This window comes from Toxotes jaculatrix, chromosome 7 (assembly GCF_017976425.1).
Source record: "Toxotes jaculatrix isolate fToxJac2 chromosome 7, fToxJac2.pri, whole genome shotgun sequence".
NCBI classification, from domain to species: Eukaryota; Metazoa; Chordata; class Actinopteri; family Toxotidae; genus Toxotes; species Toxotes jaculatrix.
This window is the reverse complement of record NC_054400.1, coordinates 26,595,252-26,620,038: the sequence shown is the minus strand read 5'-3', so window position 1 is coordinate 26,620,038 and position 24,787 is coordinate 26,595,252. Positions and strand designations below refer to the sequence as shown.

The 24,787-nt window shown below is 42.3% G+C and overlaps 1 protein-coding gene across 1 annotated transcript in view; it reads left to right on the top strand.

The window, feature by feature from the left end:
- LOC121184633 (whirlin-like) overlaps window positions 1-24,787 on the top strand; it is a 70,917-nt gene that overhangs the window by 42,668 nt on the left and 3,462 nt on the right. Inside the window, exons 4-11 of the mRNA XM_041042426.1 lie at window positions 3,459-3,733; window positions 4,912-4,948; window positions 12,682-12,867; window positions 13,608-13,799; window positions 16,806-16,880; window positions 17,704-18,421; window positions 19,655-19,830; window positions 23,422-23,550. Of these exons, the coding sequence (XP_040898360.1) occupies window positions 3,459-3,733; window positions 4,912-4,948; window positions 12,682-12,867; window positions 13,608-13,799; window positions 16,806-16,880; window positions 17,704-18,421; window positions 19,655-19,830; window positions 23,422-23,550 (1,788 nt within the window). The remainder of the gene's footprint in view (window positions 1-3,458; window positions 3,734-4,911; window positions 4,949-12,681; window positions 12,868-13,607; window positions 13,800-16,805; window positions 16,881-17,703; window positions 18,422-19,654; window positions 19,831-23,421; window positions 23,551-24,787) is intronic.

Here is a 24,787-nt window from a genome sequence, read left to right as displayed (position 1 = left end):
AAATGAGGAAGCGAGAGAGTCATTTGTTAATGTAAAAATTCAAGTATTCAACCTCTTCTGGGATAATTATTTTTTGTGCTGCACACATCTTGGACCCTGTGCTGGGATACAGTGGTGGAAGTGATTAAAGGGGGCAAAAAGGGCTCCAGAACTAATCCTGAGAGAGCTTAGGCTGACCATGGTGTGCTCCTTTAACGCCTCATGTTGGATGCTTCTTTTGTCATTAACAACCGCTCTCTATAACCACCTGCCAGCAAACTGCTCCTGCTGATGAAACAGCAATTTGCCCTCTCTCTGTGAAAAGGGCAAAAGCATTTCAGCACCCTACACACACACACACACACACACACACACACACACACACACACACACACACACACACACACACATGCTTTACCATGAATGATCACTGAAACACAGCGTGTAAGTCATTACAGCAGGAAGAAGGTTCAGGACATCAATTCAGGAGTAGCAAGGTATGACACTTGCAAATTCTGTAATAACTGTTTATAATATTGTTTGTCCAGAAGCTAAGGTAAAGGGACAGTGGCCTGAGCCCCTATAGCCAGTATTTTATATGCATGTCCCTGTTTGTGAGTAGTCATAGTCAGAAAATAACAAATCAAGGGCTCTCTTATCCTCAGAGGACCCAGTCTAGGAGTTTTGTTGATGCTGCATCTGTTTCACAAAACCATGTTGATGCAGGACGGTGAGAAGGAGAGAAGTCAATAACTAATTTCTGGCTCTTCCTGTCCTGCTGTAATACAGTGGAAGTTGTTTTCTGATGCTTTCAGCATCCCTTGTGTTTTCCTGCATCCTTCTGCATCCCTCACTTTCTCAGTTTTTTAACAGGCCCAATTATACATTTATTTTGTCTGGAATAAATTCTGTTGACCATCAACTGATACAAGACAACGCTCCAATGCTAAATCAAGTTGAATCTCATTTGGCTAAATTGCTACAGAGAGACAGGGTTATTGTATCATTAGAAAATCTTGTTTACGGGACCTAAAAACAGATGTATCGTAATACATCAGATGAACAAGGAGGTAACCATTAGTGAGGCAGGCACGAATAAAGATTAGGTAAGCTACGACCTCTGTTCAGATAAGACCTCTAGTAACAGCTTACCACCATTGTAAACAAACAAAAAAAAGTATCACTGTGTTTGCAGAAAAATGACATTGTTCCCTGGAGCATCCAGCGCTCATTAAATGAGGCATTCTACCAATTTTACACAGAAAGGTCAGTTTACCAGTGATGAGGAGTTCTACTCAGTCCGTGAAAACAGTTGCATAATGTCTTCAGTGACTCTGGGGGAGCTTTATCCAGTCTGGGAAAATAACCCTGATGCTGTCATCATCTTGGATTGGTCTTGAAACACAGAAAAAGTGTGTTACAGTCAGGGCATGGTGTTCTGCTGCTCTCATTCTGACCATTCTTTTTTAATCTATCTCTTGTGAATCCCCTACATTTTTGTTCAGCACTAAATTGTTTGGGTGACCCTTTAAACTAATTTGATGCCACACGGAGGTTAGAAATTGAAAGCCTGACTTTTCATTTAGCACCGTCCACTCTGTGTTTGTGTTTTAGCACGCTAACATGCTGCCCAGGCAGTGAACATTTTAATCATTATACTTTCAAAACATCAGCATGTTAGCATTACCATTGTGAGCATGTTAGTACGCTAACATAAGCATTTAGTTCAAAGCACCATTATGCCTAAGTACAGCCTCACAGAGCTGCTAGCATGGCTGTTAGTCCTGTGGAAGTATTTTGAAAGGACTCGCACTCTGGGGACATCTACACTGTTTTTCATGTCAGTGTAGCCAGTAGCTGATAATAGAACACGTCTTGCTCCTGACTAAAGAGTTAAACAGGCGGCTGACAGAGGGACATTGTTATTCACTTTAGCTGGTTTTTAGCCTCCATTGCATACATTTTTTTAAATGAACTTGAAAGTTTAGAGAAAAAAAAAAAAGAATCAGAAAAACTGCACTTAATGTAGGTTTCATAACAGCAGCACTGTTGCACAATCTCTCACAGTAAGAGCCAGATAATGAAAACACCACGGGTGTTTATCGCTGACCACAGAGCAGTGACCACTGATTGGTTTTCCTCACTTGTGGTCCGATGCATAACGTTCGCATTATGTTATCTGTGACATTCTCCTCTGATGTACTGTGTTTAGAAGAACCTGGATCTCACCTATTATCTGGCTGTTTAAAAGGAGGGTAATTAGCTTCAGTGCAGTGTCTGTGAGTGTGGCACCCTGCAGACAACTCAATGAGCTGGGAAAGTTAGGACGACCTTGGATTTCACACTCACTGTTTGGTATTAAATCTGTGGCCTGAGGTTGTGAGAGTAGAAAAAAAAAAAAAAACATTGTCGGAAGCAAGGATTGGGATGCACTGCACACACAGTGGTATATACATAACCCCAGAGAGAAGCCTAAGTAGACCTCAGATATTCAGTGAGGATACAGTATGTGGGTATGCCTCTGTGTTGTGTTGCTGTGATAGTAGTAGACCTAGATATAACCTTGGGTTTTTTGGGCCACTTGATAACAAAAGAAACCACAAGTCTCTCCAACCTAAATGACCACATCAGGTGCTTGTTCCTTCCCTCTGATATACAAAAGAGGAAAATTAAAAAAAAAAGAAAATCTCAGTTTTCGAACCTCAAATTGCGTATAATTGGCTGAAGGGGGCACCCATTTCTCTCCTTGTCATGTTATTTCACATCCTAAATTACTCAAAAAATAGCATATATTTTAGTTTATGTGCCCAGTGACAGACACAGCAGCTGTCCTCAGCTGTCCTGTGCTTTCAGGACTGGTTGATATATCAAACTAGGCCACAGCTGCTTTACAACAAGACACACATGTGGTTTTCACTTGTTTAGCATTTAAATCCCAAGTGATGATAACCCTCTCTCAACGCCTAGCAGTAGCACCTCCCTCCAAGTGTGGTTAAGACCGAGGATGACACAAACTCAAAAGTGTCAATGCCTCATATCAATGATGGTGCTAAGTCCAGCTGGAAATGGGGGACACCATCATTTAGGTGTGATACATTGTTCTGGTGATAACACACATCCTGCAGTTTCTTGAAGGAGGGAACAGTGCATTCTGCAAACAGCACATCTAATGTTTTTCCAAATAAAGTAAACCAGCAAGGGTCCGTGATTTGCAGGTTAAAGCGCCCACCTGCATCACACGTAGCGATGAGTCAGACCAATTTACACCAACTCACTGGTAACATCATATGTCATTCTAGGCTACGTGTGACTTTTTATAAGATCTTTGACATAGAAAAGCTGGATAATGTTTAGCATTGCCTCTGGCTCTCATCCAGAAACACAGACACAAGGTTACATCCAGATTTTTCATGCTCTAAACTTATGTCTGTGTCTGTCTACTGTTAGTGCTTATTTTGATCTGAACTGGTCTGTTGCAGGTTGGTGACCAGATCCTGGAAGTGAACGGTCAGAGCTTTGTCACCATCTGCCACGATGAGGCCGTTCACATCCTCAAAACAGGACGCCACCTGCTGATGAAGGTGAGGGATGTTGGTCGTCTGCCTCATGCACGCACAGTGGTGGATGAGACCAAATGGATCTGCAGTCAGAGCATAGCTGAGACCAACCCTACAACAAACCCAAGCTCTGTCACCAACCCCACTGTCAGTGCTGGTGTCCACACTGGTGTCAGTGCCAGTACCTGCAGTACAAGGTGAGTGCATTATATAGCATGACTATGACTATAGAATTACTATTTGCCCAATTGGTCAGCTTGAGCTGCTTGTGTTTGCTTTTACACTTTTCTGCTGAAGGAAGTTGTTGAAAGTGAAGATAAAGAGACAGAGAGATTGTTTTCTTTTCATAAAGACACAGAAGTACTTGTGTACACCATTTATATCACCAAGTAAATGAAAGAATATAAACCGTGGGGATTATAATTAGAGCATAATTTGGTTTGATTGCACAAGATACATCTGTCTAGTGTTGCATTTAAAGGTGAAATCCAGCACTGAAATATAAATGAAACCTAAAGGTTCAATAAACCCAGCTTTATTGAACCAGTGACTATGAATCTCTAAAATGAATTGATTAAAAAAAAAAAATCAGGTTCATAGCTTTCATCACAAACCTAAAATTTGCTGATATTTCAAACTGGTATCAATCTGGTAGCAACTACTTAGAACGACCTTTCATTTAACTTCCATTCTGAAGATCTCTTCTGAAGGCTTTAGGGCATGTATTATCGCTCCATAGTTATTCTGCTTCTCAAAGGAATCGGTTTGATTTTAATATGTGCAAGTGAACAAAAAAAAATCTCAGTGGATCTATTCATTCATTCAGTTCATTTAAAACTAATTCGGTAACAACAGAAATGTTGCCATTCTGTGAACAAAATCTTATCTGATTGAACCTCCATGAGACTGGGTCTGTTTCCAGGACAAGAAAACCTTCCCTGCTGTGGAGGATTGTGTTTGACAGCTCCATTGTGTCTGACAGCAAAGCAGTGTGTGTGGAGACTCCGCTCTCTCTCCCTTATCCATCTGTCTCCCACCCCTAATGGACCTGGCCCTGATTGAGAATTTCGGGGGGGGGTTTAAATTTTGTTGCCTGCTGCTGCCTTGGAAATCATTCAAGTTGGCTCTTAGCTGCACACTTCATTAAACTCACATTTCCTGGGTCCCACCTCAGGCTGGGCTAGGCTGTGATGTTGTTGTGTTTTTAATGTTCTACATGTATAAGAACTGGTGAGGCATACAGGTATTTATGTTGGTGCCTTTACTTTTATGTGTTTCCCTCAGTTCATGTTGTTTGTGGGATGACTAACCCTGCACTAACTGGAGTTAACTTGTTCCTTAAACATGTTATGCATTGTTTTTGTCTTTGCTGCAGACCATCTTCAGCCAGAGCTACACCTGTATTAGGAAAGGTAAGAATGGCATCCATGGATTACTGTCCTCTGTATACATATTAACACTCTTTGAATTGCATGTGTGGTACTGACTTGACAAAAGGATTCTACACAACAACACATTGTATATCCACCTCAGTATTGTGTGTTTTTTCTGACTCCTGAATAGGGGTGGGACTAGAGTCACATCAGTCTGACAAAGTCGAATAAGATCTGCAACTTGACTTTGACCTGAAAACTAATAATTTGTGACTTCAGGCTGTTTACTTGGAATCACTGATATCCTCCCCCAAAACAAAGATACACACTTCATTTTCCTGATAAGTGATTTACATTGAATCCATCAAATTGCAACAGATGATACCTGAGATTATCACATTTGAACATTAAACATTCATTCTCACCAGTGCATTTACCAGTCTAAATAAAATTTTTGAACGTATGTGTCAAATATAGAATTGAACATAGATAAATATTTGATTCATATTTCAGGTTTTTTGTTCCTCTTCTCATTTGGAGATCATTAGGCTGACACTCAAAACCATTACTGTCTTCTCAGGTAACAAAAATGTTCAGATATTAACTTCATCTTTGTGCTTTGAATCGTTTTTAAACTTTTGTTGCAAATGTTGGAAGATTAATCTAAATGGATTTGATAGATAACTCACTCGCTGAAGCCAGTGTGGCACTACCTTAAATGCAGTGCCACTGGTGTCTGCTAGATGTTTGGTCCAAAAAATCCCTGGCTTGAATTGGCTTCCATTAAAAAAAAGCATCAGTGCATTTTTTCCTCAAGTCATTATCAGAACCGATCTGGTATACGTGGACGACGTGTGCGTGCCAACGGATTTTTTTTGTCTAATAAATATAAATAATATAAATTGACAAGCATCATCATGTTCAAACTCACAATGGCTAAAATAAAATGTATGCATATATCAAAAATCTTCATTTTGTGAGCAAACCACTTTCAAAGTCGTCATCTGATTTTGACATATTGATGTGGTGGCGTTGATGGTTGGGCCGGACAAATCTGACTTCTGAGGTCAGGACACGAAAACCGAAATCAAAAGAAAGCAGAGGAAGAACAACGTTTGCAGAGCAGAGGTAAGACATATATATTTCATTTAGAACCTTCTTTATGGGGAGTGTACAGTTACCGGAACCACTGGCTAGTTAACGTCAGCTAGGTATATTTACCCTGTGTAATATGAGCCAATGTAGCTAGCTATCTAACCAGCTAACCTTTATGGTCAAAATGAAGTCAGGTATTGTTGCCTGTTACGTAAAGAACGCCAAACTAATATCACCAATTAGAATGAAGCCACAAACTGTCCACGAGCTGGACACTCATATAACAGGATGAACATAGGTGCAGTTGCCAGGGAGAATAAAGTTCAGGACAGAACACCTGGATCTCATTAGTCACTTTCCTCAGTGACCCACATCCCAATAAACCTCAGTAGAGACTTAAAGATGCACAATTATCACAAAGTGAATAAACAATAAGATAAAGAATAAACACACACCTTCGGACACTGTGAGCAGATAACACTATGTGAAGGTCCATATAAAAAACCTGGCTTTTTATTTCTGTGGTTTGGAGACAGGTAAAGGGGAGAGAACATTTGACCAGGTCTGGGAGAGGGGGAAAAATAAGCACACTGATTGCCAACTCTCCAGTCTAGGTTACTGCTTTTGCTTTAAATTTTCAAAAAATGTATTTTAGATTAATGACAGCATAATGAACCTTCTAACCGGATGGATATCATTTCACTGAGGGAATTATGAATATTCCATTTCTGCCTGTAGATCCACCTAAATCCTATACACTGGTCCTCAAACGTTTACAGGCTAGACTGAATATATATTTCAGATATCTGTAAGTCCATAATCCACAATCCCACAATACATTATAGATAACTGCAGACATTTTTGGGACTAGTCACTATTTTTCCAGGTACTGGTTAACAGTGTAATTTTACTAGTTATGATGATTTAAATAGTTTTTACAATGTGAAGAATTAAACTATGTTCATTCACTCAGAAACTTTATCTCTGCAGGAGCGTTCCTGAAATACTATGGAGGCCCTGCCTGTAAGAGGACGCCAGGTCCATCATCTTCCTCTGCAGGCCCACTTCATCACCCCACTAATACTGAAGCAATCGATCCAGCTGATTGGCCATCTGTTCTGACAGATGCAGTCAGGACAGATTTAGAGGACTCTTTAAGATGCAAAACTGGCAGAACAGTGACTCCAGCTATCTCGGAAATATTATCTAAAATGAGCTGATTGCCTCAATCAGTGGTAAAATGTCGGATGCAGTGATGATTGAAATCAAACAAAGTACTATGTAAAAATTTTAGATTGTATTCCTGACTTAAGCCACTGAGAGCAGGTGTCATTCATCATCAGAGCTGTAAAAATGGATGAAACACCACAAAAAAAAGAACACTTTCTGGGATTTGTTGTGGCTTCCCAAACAATCAGACTTGATTCTGTAAAGACTCGAGGAGCTGAATATTCCATTTGATGACTGCAGAGGACACTCAAATGATAATGGGGCCAACAGGAAGGGAAGGGACAAAGTTGTTCAAGCAAGGCTGATGGAGACTAATCCTCGAGCACTCTTATGTTTTCCATGTGGAGCTCACACACTGAATCTGGTGCTAGCTGATGCAGCAGGGAGATGTACAGATGCCATCAGCTACTTTGGCAATGCACACTATCTGTACGCACTCTTCCCTGTAGTACTACAGAGATGGTTTTAAAGGATCATGTGACGACTACACAGAGGCTCTGGAGTGAAACACAGTGGGATAGTCATCTAAACAGTATTGAAGCTGTGCTGTACCAGGCCCCCAGCATAAGAGATGCACTGCTGGAGATCAGGGATAAGCCCACAGGTGCTGTGACCAAGTCCGAAGCACAAGCTTTGGCAGAGGAGGATGGGTCAAATGGCTTCCACATTTGCACAGTGGTGTGGTACGATATCCTTCACCAAGCGAACAGTGTAAGCAAGCTCCTGCACCAGTCTGCCGCAGTGCAGCTGGATGTGGCAGGTGACCTCCTCATGAAGCCTTCAGCTCGGGCCGCTGCTGTTCATTTCAACACCTCCCTCTCACGGTCCCCTTTTATTAAATGATCTGTGTTGACACTGTAATCAGCTGAGCGACGTGGTAATATGTGCAGAAAACCAACACAGTCTGGATGCGCAATAATTAAACAGCTATTCTCCACAAATGTGTCCAATTTCTGTGCCCCAAGGCAGACGAGGCCTAATGAGCTTTGTAATGTAAGATCCGATGGGTGGCCATGTTGATTTAATGCGTGTCCAACAAGCGTTTCAACAGCCGCTGGGTAACCATTAATAAATTAAGCACAGTGCATAAAGAATTCCGCTTTGAAAGTTGAATGGGTTCTGAGGGAGAACAATTCTAGTATTCACTGCTTGTATCATAGTAACTCAGATGGGGATGGTTCTCAAAAAGCTTGTTAGTGAAGGCATTGTTCTGTATATTAATTAGGGCCCCAGCTCCTGGAATGTGATTGGTCACAACATGACTGCTGACACACTATGATTTAGAGGACATCTGAGAGAATTTATTTAAGCTGCAGAGTTTCTCTCTCACACACATACACACTCATGAACACACATACAGTACAGTAAAGAGTCAGTGTATGTTCATATACAGCTAATCTGCATCAGGGAATCAGCATAACAAGGAAACATTTAGAGTGGGTGTATCTGCAGATTCATTAGTGACAACACAAATGTGTTTATGCTGAGCCTATCCTACAGGCTCAGTGTCAGCCATGGCCTGAATTGATATTAGAATGGCCTAGGGGCCATTCCAACACTTGCTGTTGGGCCCATATCAATCACCCTGTCCTACTGCTCATCCTCTGCACATTGAATATGTACATTCCCATCAAAGCCCTCACACACACGTGGTACACATACACAGGTGTTTTCACTTGTTTTGCCTGATTACACTCTCTTTCCAGGACTATGTGGATGTGCTTGATTCATGTCTCCCTCACCTCTCTGTCACTTTTACTACACCTTGGAGTAGCACTCTGAAGTTCATGTGCACATCCTCACAAAATAGGTGGAGATGTAAAGACTGTTGGCAGGGTTAGTTGGTGAATTACTGTTGCTGGCCAGCTGTTAACATTCTAGTGCTTGTCCGTCATAATAGGTCTCTAATCTAGCTATTTGCTTAGGACATAAATGGTCTGCAGACCATTCCTCTTTTACGGAGCACTTTATACTGTGACAGAGGAGGTTAAATAAAAGCAGATGCTGCAACAAAGGCATGATATTTTAGCATCTCTGGCTTTCCAGACATCTATCTGACCCCAGGTTTGTGTTGTCACAGATGGTTGGTGGTTGTTTGACTAAAAATAGCTTTATTTTGGACCTGTTACAATCATATCGTGAAGCTGATATTTTTAAGGTCAGGAATGAACTTTCAAGCCCTCTTCTTCATTGTCTGTTCTATGTTGTGTGTGAAAACACTACCTATTCTAAAATTATAATACACAGCCTTTTGTGTTTTAGATCAAGATGCACTTAATTATTTTTTATTTTAGAAATTTGCCTCGGGCTCAGAGTTACTTCCACACAGAACCTTAATTGCTAGACATTTACAGCAATTAAGTGCAGAACCTCATGCATTCCACAAATCAACTTTAAAGCAACTGTTGCATGACTGTCAGTTCTTGATGTCATGTTGAAAAAACACTGATTTGCAATTAAACAGTGAAATGACAGCATAATATAATTCTATTTTTACTCAAACAAATGCGTCATGGCAGTCCTTTAGTTGCTGCTATTTGTAATTTTGGATGGAACAAATGAGCTTTTGTATGGTTTAGTGGCCAGAGGGTAAGAGCTCATGTTCGGAGTGAAGAATGTGGTTTGACTGAGCTTAGATTTAACCTTAAATGACAGGTTACTGTACCATGCTTGGATACCATACCTGATGAAGCTTTCTAGAATAGTCCGGTAGAATAAAAAACATGGGTCTCTCGTCTATATCATAAAGTCTAAGCCTTGTTAAAAAGTATAGCCTCTACTGTAACTTGTTTTCTTTTGATTGCAGGTCTAACACACAAAAATAGTTGCTGTCAAAAAACCCTTGAAAACTTCACCTCTGCTCAGGGGGTTTCATTATGTGATACTTTAACTGTTCAAAATGCAAACCTTCTGCTGCTTTAAAACACTCACAGAAATCATGTCAGGAGAAAGTTAAACAATATTTCCATGGTTACAAGTCCTCCTTGCCACTTCTATTTGTTTTCTGTCCACATTGTGTCAGGAAATGCTTTAGATTCATTTAACTGTGACCTGTTTTATTTTGTTGGTGGGGGAAAGATTTTTCTTTCTGACATCACTGAGCACCTGACTCTGGACCTCAAGCGACCTTTCCTCTGTACTGTCCTCATGAGAAAAGCAACAGCATCTGTCATTAGGTTGAGGTTTATTTTCATTTCCATGCATATCCTTGACACACATACAGGGAAACCAAATGTTGTTATGGATCTTAGTGTAACAAAGAAACACTACACAGTGTTAAAGGAAAGAGTGAGCACTCTTACATTAGCAGCAATAACTCGGATGTGGGTATATAGTCCAGTGTATTTCCTCCTCTTGAAGCAAACTGACATGCTGGTGCAATGTTAGTGAATCAGCCTTTGAATCTGCAGAAGTCACCAGCAGGGATGGAAGAAATCTGTTGGGGTGATGTGGTTGTTGATTGCTGACGCTGCTATAAAGCTGTCATAGGTGAACTGTCAATGCAGGAAGTAGTGAGCATATGTGTTTCAGCAACAAGGAAGTGCTCCAGTTCTGTTGTTTTGTCTTTTAACTTTTATCTACACTGGAAGTGTGATTTTATTACATTGTGTAGGTCAAGGTCAGGCTAAAGCACTGCTGCAGGCTGCAACACACAGTAAACTAACTAAAAGGCTAGTTAACATCATAGGTAACTTGCACCAAAGATCATCTATTTAATCTGATATCTGCAATGCACAATGCTGTTTGGCCTTACTCCAAATAAATGTGGACATGTGTGTCCCAACTTTTTGGATTTATAGTAGACTGTATCTGTAGGCTGCCATCTAATGTCATTGTCTGTAGAAAAAAATGTCATTAAATGCTATCTGTGTTTTACAGAATAGTCCAGCATCCACGCTCTTGTTTGGCTGTACGGATGGTGTTGCAGGTGCTGATTTTAACGCCCCCTGACCAGAATCAGGCTGCTAGATCATTTATGTGTCACACAGTTTAAGGGGATGATACCTGATTACTTACTTGAATGATCAACAGTCTGGCTGTTCAATGATTGGATCTCTGGGAGGTCCAAAATTCTGTTTAGGTGTTAGCGAACAGTGAACTCACTGTGAACTGCAGTTTGACCAGATCTGATCTCCCACCAACTATCTGCTCTAAACTCTAACTAACTACTAAACTTGTTTTAATATAGTAGTATACTATAGTAGTACTATATTATAGTTGTTTTAGTGTTTTACATGTTGTAGCTAACTGAAGTGTGGGCTGAGAGTGAGCTGTGAAAGAAATAAAACAGACCAAACTGTTTTGTTTTGTTCTCTTCATGATCTAACGACGTAGGTTAGGCAAGAGTGGAGGCCAACAGTCCACTAAAGCTGCATATCGCTCTGCACTCTCCAGAGACTTATACTAATCCTAAGACACTTCTCTTTTTTTTTTTTAGCAAACCAATCCAACATCTGAAAGATTCGGTCAAATCCCTCTTGAAATCACACTTGCCTGCATATTGTGTTTCACTCTGACACACATCACAGTACAGAGGCTAAATATTCTCTAAGTGTCATTTCAGCAGGACTTTTTAAGCATCACATACAATGGTTTAAAGTGATTTGTTTCCTCCTTTACCATGTTAGTACACATAAAGTCAGTCTTGTAATGTGACAAACGGAGGCGCAAGGTCAAATTCAATCTGCAGATTCTTATTCTCATGAAGTATTGATTCTTCAGTCCAATGAATTACAGGAAGAGCTTCCTGCATTGTCTTCATCTCTCTCTGTCTCTGTCCTTCCCTCTCTCTCAGGATATGTCTAAGCGTCCCACCTTTCAATTATGCAAATATTTTAAACTTGAACACAGAGAATCAATCAGGGGAGGACAAGGCTGATTAATGGCAGTCTCATGTATTATGTTGTGTTTTACTTAATATCACAAAGCCATGTAAGTCCCACCACTGAAGAATGTCATGCAGAGGCTTTATTTATGCCATCTAATGAACTGTTTATCTGTTTTGCATTATTCCCAGCAAAAATATAGTGGGAGGGAAAATCTCTCCCAGCAGCCTTTTCCCTACTTGAAGGTTCCTTTTTTTCCCCCTATTTATTCCAAACAAAGGTTTTCACAGTCAGTGTGAAGCCACAGGACCTCACTGAAACTCAGTCTACCAGCAGTGAGAAGAGCTGTTCCCAAGTTGAGCTGCTTATGAAGATAACCATGATAACAAACAAGTTCTGACTGTCTCACCCTGCAGCTTAGAACTGGTGCCTTTCTCAAGAGCGTGATAAGGGGGGGGGGGGAATGGAAGCTGCACACATCTGAAGGCTTTCTATCTGCATGCCACTGGACTTGTAGAGCTAGATACTTCCCCTTGTCCTATCTGTATGTGACCCTCGTCTTTCTTTCTCTTCTTTTTTCTTTTCATATTTCGTCATGCATCAACCCATCTGTCCATCCAGTCGGCAGTATACAGAGGTGTGGGTCCGCCAGGTGCTCAGGTGTCTCTGGAGCAGCAGTCCTACATGCTGCTGACGGAGCCAGAAAGAAAGACCATGGCCTACTACCTGCAGGAGTACCAGGACGGACACATAGGAGTGGAGCCGTTAGCCATGGCTTTGTTTGAGCTCTTCAACACACATGCAAAAGTATGACAGCCTGCTGCAGCTGCAGGGAGACTGGTATCAAAAGGGTTCATGTTTTGAGCATGGGAAATATTGTTCAGAGCATCCCCTGTGAACAGAAGCTTGAATTTATCTGAATGTGGGGATATACAGCCAGATAACAAGGCTGCATGTCCATTTCATCTCACCTGTTTAGAGATGTGGGCAATGACTCAGGTGTCTGGAACCAGGCTAGGTAGTACGTACGTAAAAGTTTTGGTACCACTTTCAAATAAGGAACCCTTTATGAAGGAACTGAGATTTATTAGATTTATTTAAGATGTAATGAATTTGTTTTTATGAATGGTTAATTGATAATATTTATTATTCTATGCATCAATTACGAGTCTGCAAAGTGAGAAAACAGAACAAATCCAGAGAACACAACCGAGGACTGAAACACTGTAAGCAGCACAGAATACAACGGAAATGTTTCCAGGGGGACGTTAAAAGATGATGAACACAGCTAGGAAGTGTGTGTTGTTGCCATGGTGATTCGTGAAATTACTGGAAACATTTCCATTGTAGTCTGTGCTACTTGCAGTGTTTCAGTATTTGGGTGTGTTTTCTGTGTTGGCAGTGCACTTCAGTATTATGTTGTGTGTTTTCCCAAGTTGCAGTGTGTTGTGCTCTCAGGGCCGTCATACATAAACAGAGAGAAGAAGAAAAGTCCTGCCATGAACGGCTCTAAACCAAGCTACATTTTCTCCTCTGCTTCCCTGCAGCTGTCCATGTTGTCTGAGGTGAGGAGTCTGGTGGCTCCCCAGGATCTGGAGTTCTACGACAGGCTGGTGTTGCACCGTGAGAGGGAAGCCCACCAGGCCTTTCACGGAGGCCTGGGACTGATGCACCCACAGGGCCACTGCAACCACACAGCCCCTGCGACCCATGATGGAGGACACACTGTCCCTGCTATGGTAAATCCTTCATCTACGACACATGAACATGTGACAACCATTTTCTTGACTTGTTCTACTTTCCCTCTTCAATGTGACCTTATTCAAAGATATATGTGGGATATCTAAGGAATAACAGCACTGAAAGGGAAACTCTCATGCTCACATTTTGAACTTTGCAGTTTATTTTGTTCCACCTTGTTTCACCGTATTGTTACATGGCTGCTTCACAGATAATCTGACATAATGATTTACTATGAGCTAAATGTAATTTACAAACTATACCAGCTGGCTGACACAAAGTGCTGCTTGTTAACGTGATTAGCAGTGAACAGAATCGACTGCACCTCTGGATTGTTGACTGACGTTATTCGACAGAACAAGTGAAAAAGCAGAACTCAACAAAGCTGTTAAACAAATGAAGCCTTTTTCAGAGGGTTTCTCGAAGTGTTCTTGTCTGTGCTTATGTTCTTGGTTTGACTTGTGAAACCCCATCAGTTAAGTCCTTGTACTGTTTTATTTCAAAGTCCACATTTAATCTAAATACTACAGTTCTTGTTATATTTATTACATTCAGCTGTTCAGATTTCAAACATTTTGTCAGCTTATCAAATTAATACCCACTTGAGACTTTGTTCAGGGTTTTTTCAGAAATGTGAGGACCTGACGTTTGGAAGATAAACTTGGTCTCAGAGTTAGAAACTAATATTTGCTGCTGCCAAACTGGTTGTTTGAAGGTTTTCGTTTTTTATTGGGCAGTTAATGTTGTACAATACAACTTGTACAATTAGTTACAAAAGTTATTTATATTGTTCATCTAACCATCATTAGCCTGGTAAACATCAGAGGAATCAGAGAGAGTTGGAGGATAATGACACTTCATTACCATGTGTGTGTGTGTGTGTGTGTGCATGTGTGTCACTGTAGTCATTATGCATACAAAAGTTTCCCTCCTCCTCAGTCTCAGCTTGCTGGTATCAGTCTTGGACTCAGAGCAGCCTGTCTCGGGTGGCAGGTCAGCGACTGTGTAGTATTGATGTTTCACTGTGGCCCACATCAATCCACAGAGACCTCATTCTGCCAGGTTTGCAGTCTCCCTCTGATCCACTTCCTCCAGCAGTCCGGCCCTCCTGGAAGACCCAACAGATCAACTTGATCTGACAGCGCTGTTTGTTCTTAGCTTGAACAGAGTGTGGATTATTTTCCCTGTGCTGCAGGAGTCTGGCCCACTGCCTGACCACTCGCTTTGTGCCCAGAGGAGCTTTTAGTGCATTTTGTCTTGTCATGGTTAGCTGTTTGGTGCTGCTATTAAAAGCATGCTGGTGACAGTGTTTGCCGCAACATGCCATGTGTCTGTGAAATTGCCCATGCTGACACGCTCGTTACTGTGGTTGTGAAATTACAAGCCCCCCAATAAAAAGCTAATTGCATTTAATTGATAGTCACTTAGTTACTCAGCAAGACACAGAAAGATAAATCGTAACAACGCCATGTTATGACACACCATTGTCTCATTAGATAGATATTTATATGCAGGTTGGGTACAAGACAGTCATTAAGAGCAGCCAATAACTGTAATTAACATTGCTAAAAATGGCAGAGCATGTCAAGAAAGAGGGGGTGGGGGTTTGGAGATGTACATTAAGAGCTAGAGCCTTTTATACAGGCGCTTAAACACTTATGTCAAGGACAACTAAAAAGAATATCAAAAGAAGAATAAGAAGAAGATTTTAGTCCACATGGACAAGTGTTAACACCAGATCAGTGCTGTTGTGTCCACTGACTGGTGTGTTTCAGCTTGCCCAGAGTTTTTGAGGTAACAGACGAGGCCTATGAGAATCTTGCCGTTATGAAAGTGACCTTAAAAAAAAAAGGCAAATAATTTTCACTTTCAGTTAGAACCGAGTTTCAATCAGGACAGAAGTCAAATTCAAATGTAGAAGTCCAGCTTTTTCATTTCACTGGCAAGTTTAATATTGTTCATCCACTATCTGCCAAATTCAAAATAAAACCTAGTCTGTTTCACATCCTGTTTCACAATTTTACACCTTTTCACAACTTATCACAGTAAAAAAAAAATCACAGGTGTTAAAATAGACTGTAGGTGTTACTAATAACGTTAATGATGGCTCTGTTTGTCTCGGTAAACCATGACTGTGTGACAGTGAGCCAGCCTGAACTATACCAGCACTGAGACAGAAGCGGTTACATTGAATTCCTCCATCATTCATTTTATTGCTCACACCTGTGGCTTCTGTGAAAAGTGATTAGTATGGTCACGGTCAAGGATTTTGGTTGGAATAACTGTTTGGATGTAGCCTGCAGCACTGTGGAGTAAAGAGAGGTGAAATCAGTCCAACCAGATGTCAAGTGCTCTGTTCAGTTTACTAAGACTTCCTCTACACAGCCTGTGTAGAGGAAGCAGCACATATCTTCAGTCCTCTGTCAGTGTCTACACAGGATGACTTCAGAGCACAACACACAATCACTGCAGTTATGTGAGTAAAATGGAATTAAAAAAAAACTTGAAGTGTAAAAATATGGCTGGGGTTGTAGTTTTATGTGTATAGCAAGAGTGAAGTGTGAGACAGACGTTTCATTTAGACATAAGTTTAAAACAGAAGTGTGTGTGTGTGTGTCCGGTGTGTGTGCGATGGAGGACTGAAAAATGTAGCTGAAATGCCTCCTATGAAGAGAAGCCATAGCAGGTGACTGGCAGACATGGCAGACCCAGCAGTGCAGATGGTTTACAGCAACAACACAACAATGCTCTGCGGCAATGGAACCACAGAGCCTCCAGCTTCAAATGATCTCAGCTGTTACTGAAAAAACTGTTTCTCAAACACTTTGTTCTAACTGTCCCAACTTTCTTGCACTCATTATATTGTCCTGTGGGGCAAATCCCATCCATCTGGCATCTGCATTAAGTAGGCTAAAGTAAACCATACACTGTTTGTTTTTTTTTTTTGTTTTTTTATTACAGATTTAGCCCTGCAGTACTACAACACTGCACTCTGTTTCTTTCAGACGGATGGCTCTGTCGGTGGCTGGACAGAAAACGAGCTGGAGGAGAACACTAAAGCCTTACAGAACATTACACTGGTATGTGTCATTCTTTGTTTTACCTGCTGTACAAAAAAAAAAAAAAAAATCATATTCAGGGATAAGTGCAATGTGTGTGAATGGGCTTGCATGTTTGTCCATCTTTTACAGACCACAGTGCTGCCATATTTCCAGAGGACAGATTAGATGAATATAACAAGGCTGAAAGTTAAAAGCCCAGATAGGAGTTCCACTGAGGCTGTAATGGTTGTTACATCCTACAGCAAGGCAGTGCAGGATTATTAACACTGCAATGAGGTGAAGATCTGAAGCGTGCCCACAGGGTGACACTAAGAAAGGCCATTAAGTCATTAAAATCAAGAGTTTATCCCCTTGGGAGCATGGCTGTGCTCAGCACATTTCATGGCAAGCTGACCATGAATTCATTAGATCTCTCATTTGCATTTGTAACTTTTTAGCCGGGGGGAGGCGAAGGATCAGAGCTCATGGAGCTCGAGTCCAGAGTTCCTCTTCTATGGAGCAGGACTGTGCTCCATTAATTTTTATTGCCGTCTTAGATTTTGAATGTAGTGGCAGAAATTGTGAGTGTATGGATGATGATATTGCTAGAAGAAAGGTCAGTGGTTGACTTTAAATATTCCCATCAAATTTCCTAGATATTTGGCTTGTAGACTTAGGAAATCGGTCTCAAAATAATTAGAGGTGCTCTGATGGAGGAGTTGACCTGGCTGGGCAAAGTTATAGATGTGTGTATTGGTACACTGGGCCATTATTTCACTATATTTTTGATCCTTTCACTGCAAAATCCGCGGCATCATTCATGTGTGGCTGCTGTATTCTGTTGCCTTCTTTTCACTGACAGGATGAAATGCAGGCTTCAGGTGAATCTCCTCCACCCTTCAGAGGTGCTCCTCTCCAGGCCCAGAGCAGACTGTCCAGGGAGAAGGAGCTCGGCCGGAAACCTTCAGCCCGGCTGGTGCAGCAAGGCTCCAGCCTCCTCTTTGCTGGCCCCACCCAGCTGCTCCAGGACTGCCTCCACAAGTCGCTCAAATCCCTTCCCACCACCCACCAGCCCTCCCCAGCCTCTGCCCACCAGAGCAGCACCGGAGCCAGCCACCACACTTCCCTCAATGCACTCCATCACTCCTGCCAGACTTTCTTCCAGCTCTCCGACACCGAACACCCCAACCACCCACACTTCGCTCATCACCTCCACCAGCATCCTGCCCACCACAATAGACCCAGTTCAGGGCACCACACCTGCCCAGGCTTCCTGCACCACCGGGACTCCTCCAGCTCTGCTAAACCACAGGGATCTGTCAAGCTCTCTTCCAGATCCAGCTCCTATGAGAAGTCCTCCATCTTGTCAAAGTCTGCCTCCTCTTCTAAAGCTGCATCTCCCATGCCATCCCCTCATCCATCACCCCATCCCTCGCCATGCCCCTCCCCCTGCCCTTCTCTCATCACACCTGCTGCTCCACCCTGCAGTCCCGACAGGCTCTGCTCACCTGCCCTCACTCAGAAAGTCATCGTAACAGACATGAACCGGCTTTCTGCAGACTCCAGGCCACAGCAAAGAGGTACACGAGTCTGTGTCGGTGTGTGTGCTGTGTCCCAGTGCAGCAATAATCTCCTGCATGCCTCAACACACAGGATATAAATACTGGGTAATATTGTAATTTAATGATGGATCATGTAACACATATGTTGCCATATATCCAGGCATATATCTGACAGCTGAGCTCTAGATTTACTCCTGGTGTGAATTTTCAAATATAAAAAAAGTGTCAAATAATGATATTTATATGTGGTCAGCACAAAATATTAAGCATAGACCTTAATAACACCTCAATAATGCCAGAGTTTCTCTTTCAACAGATATTCCTGTTCTAGACACTTAACTTCCCTTCTTTAGAAAAGTCTTCCTGCAGATCTTTCACATTAAAAGCTTACCAGGAAATGCCCTTTGACCTTCTAAAGGCTTTTTTTTTCTATTTATCTGATAGTTGACAGCACAGAGGCATCATGGGGAGAGAGGGAGACATACAGGTCCCCAGTCTGTGTCTGTGATTACATGATATCAGGCTTTTGAACTAAAAAACGGCCCATCCAGTGAAGAGAGCAGCAGCACAAACTATAGTGCTGCTCACTACATTAATTTTGCACCAGGTTTTAGAGCCAAGGTTCAACTAAACCGAACTCTGAGTCAAACACATCAACACATTCAAGGGCCTCAAATGCCACTGGAAGTTATGGCAGTGACAATGTAATGTAACCTTGTTTGCTGATGTTTCCAAGACCTGAGCACATTTTTACATTCGAGTCTATAACATCCTAGTTAGCTGCTTTGTTGGATCATGCTTTGCCTCATTATTCTATTCACAATTTCAGAAGAACTATTTGCTCTTGCGAAGCTTTAGAAAGGACCTATTTACCTTTACTTAATTCTATTTCAGCACAAATGTAAGGTATTTATACTTGAGCATTTCTATTTGATGCTAATTGATGCTTCTGCCCTACTACTTTCCACAGGGATTTTCTTTTGTCTGAAACCAACATTAGACCACTAATCTGTGAGGAAGACATTTAATGTGAAATGTAAAGAGAATGAGTGAGAACAGAAGTGTGTAGAATAGAATAGAATATTTGTGCAAAGGTAATCCTGAAGTTCAGTAGTGGGTGGCTATGTTGTACAGTACAGTACATTGGAAAATATTTTGAAAATGTTACTGAAAGATCACAGGTTGACACAGAGGAAGTTGTTGCTGTATACATTGCCTGTATGTATAATAACATTATAGTGTCTCATGTAGGGGCCACACTGTCCCAGCTGTCAGACAGTGGCCAGACTCTGAGTGAGGACAGCGGGGTGGACATAGCCGAGGCAGGAGGCCTCAGTAAGGACGGCAGCCCTCGACCCAGCAAAAACCAGAAGAGCCATGTGGATCAGCCAGGGGCCCATGCACCTCCACCGGGGGCCACCAGACAAGTGAGGACTTCACAACTTACATCACAACTTATTACAGACATACAAAAACACTCCGAATACATATAACGGTAAAACGATTGAGCTCAGCTCTGTACGGCAGCCGTCCAATCAAATAACCAGATGAAGAAACACAGAGAAGAAAACGCAAGGACTCTCTGTCGAAAATCACATGAATGTAAGCTGTGTTTCTTTCATTATTAGCTGTAATAAGATGACGTTTTGAATAGAGCAGAGTGAAAAGAGGTATAGACGCAGGGCACACAGCTGTGAACTGAGTAATTCAGTGCAACTGCATTGTGCATATGTGTCTTTTGGATTGAACCATTGCGTTTTGCTTGTTGTTGAGGCTCAGCCATTGGCCTCGTTTTTCCAACTCCCGCCTCGTCTCTGCTACACTTCAGTGAGACTTCATGCTTTTAGTGTAACAAACACTGACCACACAGCATGCAGCGATCCAAGCTGACAGAAAAAGAGTGCAGATCAACAACGTGGGTCACTGATGTGATAAAATCGCTGCTTTCCTGAAGAGCTGATGTGTCTGAAGACACCTGCCCTACTGAGCCTCAGGCTCTACAACCTCCATTACCTCTTTAGCTGCAGTGACTCTTTTGTGAGCCGCCGGGTTAGCTCAGGTGGCAGAGCATGAGACTCAGTCTCTCGGGGTCGTGGGTTTGAGCCCCACTCTGGACGGCGCCACCTCCCATGGGCTCACCACCCGTAGGAGGTGCATTGTGGACTGGGCGGGAGTCGCCCCCGCAACCTGGGCCTGGACCCAGATAAGCGGCAGATGATGATGAGATGACTCTCTTGTGTGTATTCATAGAGCCTGTCCACCTGGTCTTCCTGGTCACCTGATCTTCCACACTCACTGGCACCCATGCTCCTTATTCACTGATTAGCCACTTAGCATACCAGCTCCTTCCCATTAGCTTCTTATCACATCATCTATGTTCCTTTTATAGTGTCATAGTGTTCATCCTGTGAGCTGTTACCTGCCTGTGTTTTGACCTAATGACTGTCTGCAGCCTTCCTTCCTTCCTTCCCCAGCATTAGACTGTTAGCCCGTTCATTTGACTGTTGGTTTTGTTAGGTAGCCTGTATTCTGTGCCACCTACAGCACGTTGAGGATCAAACCGCTTGTGTTTTGTAGAAAATGATAGTAATAGATTGAAACATTCAAACATTCACTTGTCATCAGGTATGGATGAAAGGAAATACTGAATTCATGTTGATGCTCAGCACTGAAACCAAACTGAAAGTGTTATTTTTAGTTGACTATACGTCAGATTTTCAGTCATGACTGACACTGAATCAACACTGACTCACCCATTATCTGAATGAGTGCCTATAATTCAGTTTTACTTCAGAAACCAGACCTTTCAACAAATGTTCCTTTATTCATACACCATTTTTATAATATGGTCCCCACATATAATATACACTACTCACAATAAGTTAGACATATTGTGACTTGAGACTCAGTGGATGTCATTCATACGGTGTTTGTTTCACTTCAGAGATTTTTGAGATAGGGAGGCAATTATATTGGTGTGATAGACACACCTCATTTTGTGTTTTCCACGTAATGGTCTCACTGTGTACAGTGTGCCTTACATATTGGGACCAACCCTTTTCAATGTGGCATCAATTTCAACTTTCTGTGGGTATAAAAAGCTGGTATTGTCAGTAAGTCATTCCAAGTTCATCATTCAAACAGCCATGAACACACAGCGTCACTTAACGGACGAGCAGCGCCACCTGGCCATAGCACGCCTTCGGGTCGGTGGCAGGCAGTCAGATGTTGCTCATGAACTTGATGTGTCTCAAAGTGTCATCAGCAGGCTCGCATCAAGACACAGAACTATTGGCAGAGTTCGTGACAGACCCAGGAGTGGAGCCCCACGAGTGACAGACCGCAACAATGACCAGTACCTAAGGACCTATGCACCCAGACATCGTTATGCCACTGCCACACAGCTGCAGGCCCGTTTACGAGATGTGAGGGGTACTAGGGTTTCCAGACAAACCATTCGCAACCGACTCCACCGCTTTGGCTTGTATGCCAGATGACCGTTGCAGGTGACTCCACTGACACCAAGACACGGCCGTGAACATTTGCAGTGGGCACAAGACCATGTGACCTGGACAATGCAGCAGTGGTCTACCGTCCTGTTCACTATTGAGTGATGGGTCACCTTGCATAGAAATGATGGTCGTCAACCCCAGGGTTCGCTTTGGTAGAGGAGGTGCAACAGTCTGGGCAGGCATCACCAGTCAGCGCAAAACAGATTTGGTTTGGTCGTAGATGTCTCAGTCACTGCACGTTCTTACCTCAGAGACATCATAGAACCCCATCACTATCATCATTATCCCCCAATTCCACCAGCACACCCCCAACTTTCTGTTCATGGATGATAATGCTCCACCACATTGTGCCAGAATTGTCACAGCTGGACTTCAGGAAGTCGGAGTGCCTCATATGGTATGGCCAGCAATGTCCCCTGACCTGAACCCCATAGAGCACGTCTGGGACCAGCTGAAGCAGAGACTGGATGATCGTACCCCACCACCACGTGACCTGGCAGAACTGCGTGTAGCACTTGTGGAAGAGTGGAACGCATTGCCTCAGAACAACATCATGAGGCTAGTGAGGAGCATGAGATGTCGCTGTCAAGCTGTCATTGCGGCAAATGGTGGAAACACTCGCTACTGACATTGTCTGTTTTTGTTATTTGGGGCTATCCTTGTTGTTGTCTAAATTTTTGGGGTGATAAATATTAAACTAGTGAAAATGGCGTTTCTTCTCAATCAATATTAGTAATATCAAATGGAACTTTTACTTATTTCATTAAAATTCAGACCAAATAGGAAAAGCATCCATGTAAATAACAATATCCCTAACTTATTGTGAGTAGTGTATATATGCTTTCATTGGAGAAATGAAAAAAAAATACATGACAGCATGATCAATTTAAATGTACATAATATAAGCTAAATAATTATACATGCCTTGGAATATTTATGAAATGATACAAATCAAACATATAGGAAAAGTTGACAGTTTGCACATTGAGACAATATTAAATTTTAGTATTTCAATGCGAAAACATAACCCTTATACAATGTCGATCTTTTTTCAACATACAAATTGTGACTGCTGAAGAATTTTCGACTTCAACCATACCACAACTTTTCTAACCATATCTCAGTGTTGAACTGACATCTTTAGCCATCCTTTGTTTCACAGCACCACCTGCTGTCACAGGGCAAAACAAAGCTAAAGTTAGTTCACTTCAACAATCATTTAGCTTAGTCGAACAGAAACATTTCAACCAGCAGCAGCTGAAAACAAAAAGCTTTTCATTAGTTTGTGTCATTAGCTCGAGTGAGAAGTTCAAACCCCACCCCTTTCACACCTCCACACATCTGACCAATCACAATGGGAGATGCTCTTGTTTTTTGGGATTGTTATTGGATGATCCAAAAGGTGTCGAGTTTGCAAGTCTGATCTAGATCTGAAAATGCTTCAGTGATGACAAGTTGAGCCTTTCTCTCATTTCCTCTGACCTCTCTTCACCTTGTGTCCCACAGAGTGGCTCAGCGGTCCCAGCACCCACTGCTACCCTGGTACGAGTGGTGAAAAACGCCAGCACCCTTGGCATTGCTATCGAGGGGGGAGCCAATACACGCCAACCTTTGCCACGCATAGTCACAATTCAGGTGAGACAGCAGTACAGTGCAGCAGTGTTTGGCTGAGCTTTGAAGTCTTGATACCCTGGTTTGTGGGTGATGATACGGCACAGAGTGTGGACGCTTTTATGCTCCTCACCAACTTCAGCAGCTTTTTGCTTGTTTTATTGATTTTATTTTATTTATTTATTTATTTTTTGACATTGTTTTCACCTCAGAAGTAGTCAGCTACCTTAGATATGGCACAGACACATTGCTAGACATAAGTAAGAGATTCAGTGATTACATATACCAATCCAGAGCTACTCTTGTGGGATCCCCTTCTTACTTGAAAACAAAAAAAAAAGCCCACACACTACAACAGTACAATCACGGAGGCACCGGAGACGAGGGAAAAGAGCCAGGGTGCTGGTGAGCTGGAGGCGGCGTGCCAACCACCTCACTCTTCCAAGCATACTGCGAGCCAACGTATAGTCCCTGGATAACATGCTGTGCGAGCTGAGAGGAAGGATCTCCTTCCGGCAGGAAACAAGGGACTGTAACATCATTTGCCTTATAGAGACTTGATTGCTGGAAGAGGTACGAGACCATGCCATCAAACCCCTGAAGTTCTCTGTGTGTAGTACAGACAAGTCAGGAGAACTCTCTGAGAATGGGGGTGTATATTTCATGAAGAGCTGATCTTAGGAACGTTCATTCCCTCAAATCTTTCTGCTCTCTGGACCTGAAATGTCTTACGTTCCTGTGTCCTCGGCTGCCTCGAATGTTCTATTGTTGCGACAGCTGCTTACATACCACCACAAGCTAACATGGACCAAAGCCTGATTTAAACACATGGGTAGATAGTTCACTTGCTACGCTCCCTTCCGCAATTCCGTTCAGCAGATCCAGTCACTCCTCCATCCTGCTCCTGCCCACACAATGGAAACACAGCTAAGCAGAAATGACTCACATAGCATGTGTCAGGGACTACACACAGTTTTCAACTTTAAAGGGAGTCCCAGCTGTGCAGCTAACATCGCTGTCTGCCTTTCAGATGAGCTAAATCATTTTTACACATAATTCAAAGTTAATAAGAGGAAGGATAAGAGGAATCCTGTGTGCAAGTCATTCACGTCAGGTGTGAGGATGGGCTTCAATATCTCCACTCCCCTCTGACCCTTAACACAGGAGTCCCCCAGAGCTGTGTGCTGAGCTCCCTGCTCTACTTCCTGTACAACCACCAGCTCCAACTTGGTGATTAAGTTTTGCCGACTACACCACAATG